Genomic DNA, 8,707 nt, shown 5'->3' on the forward strand with positions numbered 1-8,707 from the left:
CCAATCTAAGGGTCTCACACATGAAGTTACTCACAGCTGGACTCTATTTACTTATTAAACGTCTCACATTTGGTTGCACTGCTGGATTTTTTCTGAAGGTGTCAGAACTTTATTCAAATGCACACAACTCTTTCCAGATACATATTTGCAATAAATGTTGAAACCCATGTATCATTTTCCGTGTACTTCACAACTGTCCACTACTTTGTATTCATCTGTTCCCCACATCAATACATTGTTGTGTGTGGGCAATGCAAACACACTTAAATTACTTTTGCTTCTACTTTTGTAACTCATCCGGTGTTATAATATACATAGTGAATGCACTTTTTTGTCTTGCTTAACCATTGCACAACACCTGTTTGAATTTTGTTAAAGTTATTTGGAACACAAACTGGTGAAAGCCCAACAGGGTGCACCATCTGGTCCAAAAACACACTTGGTATTATGAGCAACAGCTGGAGGCCGACGCTCTGAAATGACAGCTCTCTCCAGCAAGCTAACCTTCTCCATCGTGGTTACAAACATCTAAAATATTAACTCTAATTAAATTTTCATCTTTAGCCACTAAACAGATGGGTCTGTGAACTGTGCTGATTTTGTAATTTTTAAGAGATGAAATTCAGTCATCTTATTTGTTTATTAAGAACTTGATTAAAAAAAAAACTGAACAGATGAAGTTTCAAGAGTTTTGGACTTACAGAATACTGAAGAAAATAGCCTTAAATACACCGTGGGTAATGTACAACTCAGCATCTTTCTTCCTAACACAGCTTCAGACTAACTCTACTTCTCTATCACACATCTATACATACATGTCTTTTCTGCAAACATCCAAACATGAATTATTTAATGCAGAATTTTCTCATAATGCGGCTGCGTATGTTGCTTAATCTTCGATCTAAACTACAAAATCTTCAGACTGTCTGCATTGCTGTTTGAAGCTGCATTACTTAAGAAGATTTCCTTTTAAGGAAAATCTTGGTAAGGCCTTGATGTAAAAAAAAAAAAAAATGTTCTTGCTTATAAAGTTCATATACATGTTTGTTAGAACTCCATTTCCAGCTGTTCGACTGCCGAGCTGGTGGTAAGATTTATTGTTGACTCAGGACACCCCGGAGGAAGTCCTCAAAGCTTGGGACAGCAGATTGTTGGACAGCAGCTTCCTTAGCGGGCTCGTCTGCAGCGTTTTCTTCATCGGCTATGGGCTCGTCGGCAGAGGCCGCGGGTTCGGCGTGGCGCAGCCGGCAGTTGAAGTCGTACTCAGGGTCGCAGTCGGGATCCGGAAGGATAATGCCGTCCTTTCCGGTCTTTGGCGCCTCGATGCTGGCAGGTGGAGCGAACTGGCTGCAGCTGGGATCATAAGGATGGCAGGAGGGGGCATCTGGAGCCTCAGAGCCAGACTTGACTGGGGCGCCAAGCTGGTAGCGGACCTGGTTGATTGATTAATTTGTGTGTTTGTTTCAAGACAAAACAGATTCATAACTAATAAAGAAATTAAGCCATTATTCAACACCCAAGTTATTTTACTGCATATTTTAATAAGCCATATGCTAGCATGACTATACAAGATTTGTAAAAAAAAAAAAAAAGAAAAAAAAAAAAGAAGCTATTCAAACCTAAAAAAAACAGGACTTTGGATTCAGACCTTGTGCCGCAGGGCAGCAGCAGCTGCCAGTATGCAGTATGGGTTGGTTCGTGGGTCACAAGTCAGAGGTGCTGCAGGAGGGGCGTGCTGATTCTTAATGGTGTACTCCAGGACGGGTTTGCTGAGGCTAGCGAGCCTTGTGGCGGCCAACGGGTTGCAGCCCGCATCAAAAAGAGGGTTGCAGTGCTGCTCCCTCGGTGCATCCACAGCCGCGAGCGGAGCAGGACCAGCAACCTTACCGACACACAGAGGATCCACCGATGGGTCACAGCTAGGTTGCATCACGTGGTAGAAGCCAGTGGGGGCCTTCTGTACTAGAGTGGGCATGCAATAGGGGTCCTTGGGGTCGCATTTGAGGGCAGAATAGGATGGAGCCGGACCCAGCGCCGGGCGGTACCCAAATGCTGCTCTCAGATGGTACTGCAAGCATTCGACATCTTCGTGATGGCAGATCCTGAGCAACTCGGACCTCTGCTCAGCGTTCAGGAAGGGCTCCAAGACTGGAGCGTAATAGTAACCGGCGGGCCCCTTCTGATGCATGGGCAGCACCGGGGTGAAGATGGGAGCTGGTGCCTTGACTGGAGCCAGTTCAGGCTCCGGGACAGCCGCCTTGGAGGAAGTGGAGTAAAGGCAGTAGGGGTCAAGGTAGGGGTTGCACATCCTTACACCAGCAGACTTGATGGGGGCAGGCATGACCACTGCGGCTTTTGGCTTGCTGGTAAACTCAGCTATGCATTCTGGGTCTTCAGAATCAGCACAGGTTTTGTAGATTTCACTGAGGTGTTTGAGATAGTGGTTGAAGGTGGGCCCCTCCTCGGACCGGTGCTTGTTTTGCAAATAGGCCAGATACAGACGATCCAAGTCCTCCACCTGAACAGGGGCAGAAACAGCTCAGCTTGCATAACGATCGTCCGAACGATTTACAAGCCACAAAGACTGAATTTAAAATTATTGCTAAACTGGTATATAGTTTTTGATAAACAAATTCAAATCCAAGGATTTCTTTTTCGGCCTGTTGAAAATTTGAAGCAGAAAAGCAGTTAGCTAAAACAAGAGAGATGCCGTGGATATAAAGCACCGAAGATTATCTAAATATTTTAAGAAGGTAAAGGCATATTAATACTTTTATGTGAGCTAGATCTGAGCAATGAATCATTCATTAATGTCATCTGAACTAAAGAAAAAGAGACTATGGGAAAAAGAAGAATGAAATATTCTTACTAAATTATTTATTTAATGCATTTGATGAGAATCAAGCGTTTTAATGTACAACCCACTGATGCAAACTGATGGATTTTTTAAGGAAAAACGAGGACCTTCATAATCGTGACTGGGATAGAAATGAATAATTGATGTGAAACAAGCTCCACTCACCCTCTCCTGGTTGTGGGTGTCCATAAAGTACTTGTACCATCCCCAGAAGTCAGGCACACGTTTGAACTGGGGCACAGCCACGACGGGGACATTCCTTCTGTTGCGAACCAGCTTTTTCAAGTTGGCCATGGCATCTGCTCTCACATCATCAGACACTGCAACTGCTGCAGGGGGAAACCGCAGAGAAAATAACGTTCTGTTAGCTATGCTGGCGCCACAATTTGTCCAGAAAGGAAGTCAAAATCAATTGAAATCTATGTTTACTTGCAGGCAAAGCACCAGTGAAAATATTTTCATTGTTAGTGTTTTACATAACTTTGTTTAACACGGCATGGATGTGTTTTGTGTGATCATGTGAATTATTTTACTATGCTATAATTGTGCTATCTTACACTATCTCATCTCTGTGTGTTTACAAGAAACTTATACCAAGCATAGCTTGACACTTAAAGGGGAATTATTAATGCTTTGGTCTGAAAGTTTTGTTATCAACGCTCACAAGCCCCTCTTTTCCCCCAGTTCTGAGGTCCATCTGACAGCAACCAGTTTTGGTGCCGTCTCTTTAAATGCAAAAGAGCCCCTTCACATTACGCCCACCTCCAGCGTGAAGAGCGTTCACCTTCACCCTGTTTGGTCATTTTTGTGAAACGCTTTGAGACAATGCAATTAATTGTGAGCCAAACATTTTCACATATCCACTTGTCGCTTCAGCAACCTTGAGCTTGGACTACAAAATCTCAGCGAAAAATAAAAATGCCAGTCCATGACCTTGTTTAGCAGGTCCACAGCAAATACTGTGATGTAATGGCTGAAACAACGTAATAGAGAATAGAGAAAACTGGACAGATTGAAAAATATAACCCAAACAGATTATAAAGTTATCTAGCAGCACCTGGAGTGACCAAATTCACATTTTCTGCCCATTCTGCTTCAAGTACACAACAAAACCTATTTAGGAAAGTGGATTTTGCATGATACATCCCCTTTAACACAAAATTGAAGTTGAAATAATCTACGATCTACGTTTCAATGACTCATAATTCATACAAAACTACGTTCACAGATTAGTGGCAGTTTTAAGAGATTATCGTTAACAACATGCAAAACTAAAATAGGGTAGGACTCTTTTAACAAAAAGCTGTTATCATTGTTGGGTTATCATCATGGTTGCTAGAGACCTTGCAAACTGTCTTCAGAAAAGAAGAAGCACAGAAAAATATCTGAATATTTAAAGAAGCAAAAAGCTTATTTGAGCAAGATCTAAGCAATACATTATTCATTGTTGTCAACATTATGATAAACTATATTGCATCTACACCTTATCTTATTTCTTATCAGCCCTAAGAACCTTTTAATAATGTTCCATAAACTTTGTGTGTAGAAACAAAACTGTAAATCAGTTTTCTCTCTGATTAAACTCTTTTTGTTTCAAATAAAATACAAATAGATAATATATTTTAATGCTATCAGCCTGATAGTCTCACAGCAGCTGGTGAAAAAGCAGAAAAAATAGTTTTCATCCCAAACCTTAAAACTCTCACTCATCACTGTGCATTATCTTCTCCAGTTTGTTTGCTCCGGTTTGTCTTTTCATGGACCGTGATGCTGCCACGTTTTTCATTTTAAAGTTATTTTTTGCCTTCTCCTCTTGTATTTAAAAGTACAGGAGGTTGCTGCATTTGTTTCCAAGACTTGTTCCTATTGATGCCCTTAAAAGCTTTTACTGAGATGTTAAAAAAGGCCTTTAAATTGAGCACTTGTTGCTATTTGTTTGTTTATTTTATTCAAATCAGTTCCATAAGCAAGTGACTCTCATGGTCGCTTGTCTGTCCGTGTGAATGCAAAACATGGATGTTTTAGATATGGAAATAAATTGTTGTAAGTTCTTTCAGTATTGATTATATTCTATTGATATTGTTGTTTATGTTCGTAAATCATATATGTTGGTATGTTGGTTTTAGTTGTGCTGTACGATTTTTGTGCGTATATTAGCCTTATTGGTAAATACATGTATTATGCTAAGAAATTGTTATTTCAGAGATGATCAGTTTTGCATCACATGCCGAGTTGATATTTCCTAATTTGACAGAATTATCTCATTATCTATGAAACCTAAATGCCAGATTTTGATTGCAAACAGTAAAGAGACACTAGAATGATCTCCTTATGCATATGAAATAAAGACACTTTCAAAAAGTGTCTCTTTTTTTACTTTACTTGAGGAGTAAATAAGCTTCAGAACAGTGAACGTTGATATTAATGAGCATATTTCCAGATCAGTATATGTTAATCATGAACATGTTCTGCAAACAACAAGGTTACATTTGCTTGTGTGTTATTTAGATTTAAGAACAAAGGCGCAATTTAACAAAGGAAAGCTTTATTTTAATATAATTAGTCAAACTTAACAAACGGTTCCACCCTTACAAGAGTGTAAGGATTTAAACCAAATCTATATTGAAGTGCTTGAGGCGCATCCATGCTGAGTGGGAGAGGAGAATTCAATGCTTTGTTATCAACATATTTAGTAATTGAGCTTTTTTAAAGCCCTTGAGTGTCTCATGCCACGTCAGACGTATCCAAACCTTCCTCCTGCTTGTCCTGCCCCACTGGAACGGCCCCCAGAAACTCTGTAAAAACACAAACAGGAGCCACATTAGCAGCAGCAACATTCGCTAACTGGAACCAGATGTTGGGCTTTCTCTCAACATCAGGGAAAATGCTGAGCTGCTAATAAGCCGCCGGGTGAAAAGCGGCAGGTGCTGGAGCTCTGGCGCCCCGACGCAGGCAGCATCCTGCAAATTAAACACCCCCTACCCCTCCTGCTCCACTCCTCCATCCAGCCCCAAGCATTTTGCGTTGTTTAGCTTTGAACTAAAACGGTGGTGTTTATGCCACAGCTGGGGGGCCTCCTCTGAGTTTACCTGTAAAACTACAAAGAGTGGGCCCTCACACAAACCAATTATGGATCCACTGTAAATGTGGCTGGTGGGAAGGGGAGGACATGTCTGGGTGTCGTCTGATCCGCCGAGGTTTCAAGGAGACATTTAGGACTATAAGAAAGGTCAGCTGATTATTACACAAATGTTCAGTTATCCTTATATGTTTTTTAACTCCAACATGGCTTTGTAGTTCCAGAAAGCATCATGTTAACAAGATGTTTTACTTTCAAGAAGACAGGGAGAAACACATCTTTACAACTCTGGAAAGACAAAAAAAAAAAAAAACAGATCCATGCCCAGAAACAACCTGCTGCCAGGTCCAAATGTCTTTAATGTGCTTTTATAAGATATTTAGAAAGGCACAACAGTAGACTTCACTAAATTCAATGCAAAGCAAATTATCAGTAATTTGCAATTAGCCTGTATGATTCCCACTGTTTTTGTATAGCTGAAGCATCGATTTAAAACATGTTCTACAAAAGCATGAAATCAGCTCTATCAACTAGAGCAGGGCTCATCAACCTTTGCAATCCAAAGAGCCATTTTTGTCCCCAGTCCAGCTAAGTAAAACTGTTTTAGAGCCGCTCATGTTAGAGCATTTTTTAACAATGTTTAATGTAGGACAATAGGAAATGTTAGCATTTTTAAATTACCACCATTTTATTTCTGTTTTAGCTTGTGAAGGGAAAAAGAAAATAAATCATAAAACTTCTACAAAAAGAGGATGGTTACAGTTTCAGGGTTTATTCTGTGGAAAATAAGGTGTAAAAAAAAAAGCACACTGTTTTCAGTCAAATGATAATAAAAACATATTTAGATAGATATTACTTGCATTTTTAGCATCATTCTGCTTTGTAGATTCAATTTAATTGTTTGAGGGAAAAATGCTAAGACATTTATTTGTTATTCAATCTATATTAAAATGGTATTAGTTGTGTAGTTATCCTTTTTCAAAAAAGTTGTTAGAGCCATTGTGGAAGGTCCAAAGAGAAACTGAGAAATGGGACACTTCTTCCAAGAAGCTGATAAATCATAATTTCTCTATGTTTGTGTGTAGGTTAACAATTTAACAAGAACAACAACTAGAATTACAGTGGCTATTATAACATTCAAAGCAAGTTAACAGAGAAAATATTTACATTTGTAAGTGTATTTTCAATTGCAGCTGACCTGGAAAAATCTCCATTTAAATGGGCTAAAAAACCCTTAAAATCTCCTTTTGCCCTCCTCCTGTTCCACAGAAATAATCAGGAAACTTTACCCCACACAAACATAGATTTAAACCCTGAAAAAAAGATGGAGAGGAGATAAAGTAGGATTTGGTAATAGTTTTAGTCCTATCAAACCACAGGAAAAACTCCCTTTGAATATATTCCAATAAAGAATTAGAGGCAAAACTGACAACCCCAACATGGACCAGAGCATCAATAGTCACAGAACAGCTCTTACTGGCTCAGATTCAGCAGGTGACCCGACTATAACAACAAGGGGAGATAATTGTAGTAATTGGAATAGTACCTTTAATAATAACAATAAACATGTTCTTCAAGAAAAAAGATCTTTACTTTGGTATCATTTTACTCATAAACTGTTTTCATGAACCAGGATTTTTTTTTTTACTGATACACATGCTGGGATATCAGTCTTCTATTTCTTTTTAAATGTAGTTGCATTAAGTTATTTCTTCCTCCACCTATCTCTTTTCCATATTTTACAAAAAGCTGCTTTAACTGTAGAGCACTAAAAGCATGATAAATACTAGAAACAACAATCTGCTCACATTTGTTCATTGAAGTCTCACCTGGTAATAAAACAATTGCTAACAGGAGAGCAGTGCGGATGAGGGAGGGCCACGGTCGTCCAAAATGTGCCATTTTATGCTTTATGTGCTTCCTGTAAGAACAGAAAGGGAACAATATTCCGGGTTTCTGCGGGATTACCATCTGCCAGTGAAATACAACACGTTACAATGCATTAGACTTGGACTGATCTTCTCATCTTCTTTCCTTTCAGCTGGCTGTTAGAAATGGAAATCCTTTACACACAATGCTTTCAGAACAAAGAGAATGGTTTTATTTAACAGGCTGATGCAGAGACAATAGAGAGGATTGAGGACATGCACTAATAGAGCTTTTGAGGGATTATGGAAAATAATCAGGATATCAAATACAGCGACCGAACTCAACAATCAAACCACAGATAGCTTGTTATGCCTTCTTCTGTTGCTGCATGGATGGCTGTTGAATTACAGCTGCTACTCTCACAAAGATGAATTCTTCAGGGTTTATCATGGCTTGTAAATCCTTGTTAGGTTTTGCCCTTTTTATAGTCATTGCCAGAAATTCCCCACAGCCTCTCTAAAAGACGGAAAAATAACTTCACTCGTTACCTGCAAAGGTGCAGAGGATGTGGCCTCCTGCAATCACCTCTGGATCCAGCGGGTCTCTCAGGAGGGAGGGGTGCCTTTTCTAAGCTGTCTGAACCTTAAAGCTCTCTCCGCCGTATGAGCCGGGCGTGCAGGGAGACATTTTTAAGGAGCCCCCCTTGATCATTAAAAAACAAAAAAAAAGCCATGTCACAAGGTTGAGACATGCCGTCAGGCTCTACAGGATTGGCTCCTGCGCTGCCAAACATCCAATCAGCAGAGATCCTGTAATTAGGAAAGGTGAGCAGCTCAACTTCTCTCTTCGTGGACGACCAGCTTGAGCTCAGCAACAAGTTTTCTTCCTCGATGGGGAGGTGG

The 8,707-nt window shown here is 39.9% G+C and overlaps 1 protein-coding gene across 1 annotated transcript; it reads right to left on the minus strand.

The window, feature by feature from the left end:
* Positions 1-621: 621 nt before the first annotated feature.
* and2 (actinodin2) lies at positions 622-8,488 on the minus strand. Its single transcript, XM_012855537.3, has 6 exons — positions 8,354-8,488; positions 7,766-7,857; positions 5,608-5,652; positions 3,023-3,186; positions 1,649-2,518; positions 622-1,433 (listed from the first exon to the last, which is right to left on the minus strand). Exons 2-6 carry the CDS (start codon positions 7,836-7,838, stop codon positions 1,095-1,097), a joined length of 1,491 nt encoding a protein of 496 aa, XP_012710991.3. The 5' UTR covers positions 7,839-7,857; positions 8,354-8,488; the 3' UTR covers positions 622-1,094.
* Between the last annotated feature and the right edge of the window lie 219 nt (positions 8,489-8,707).

This window comes from Fundulus heteroclitus, chromosome 6 (genome assembly GCF_011125445.2).
Source record: "Fundulus heteroclitus isolate FHET01 chromosome 6, MU-UCD_Fhet_4.1, whole genome shotgun sequence".
NCBI lineage: Eukaryota > Metazoa > Chordata > Actinopteri > Cyprinodontiformes > Fundulidae > Fundulus > Fundulus heteroclitus.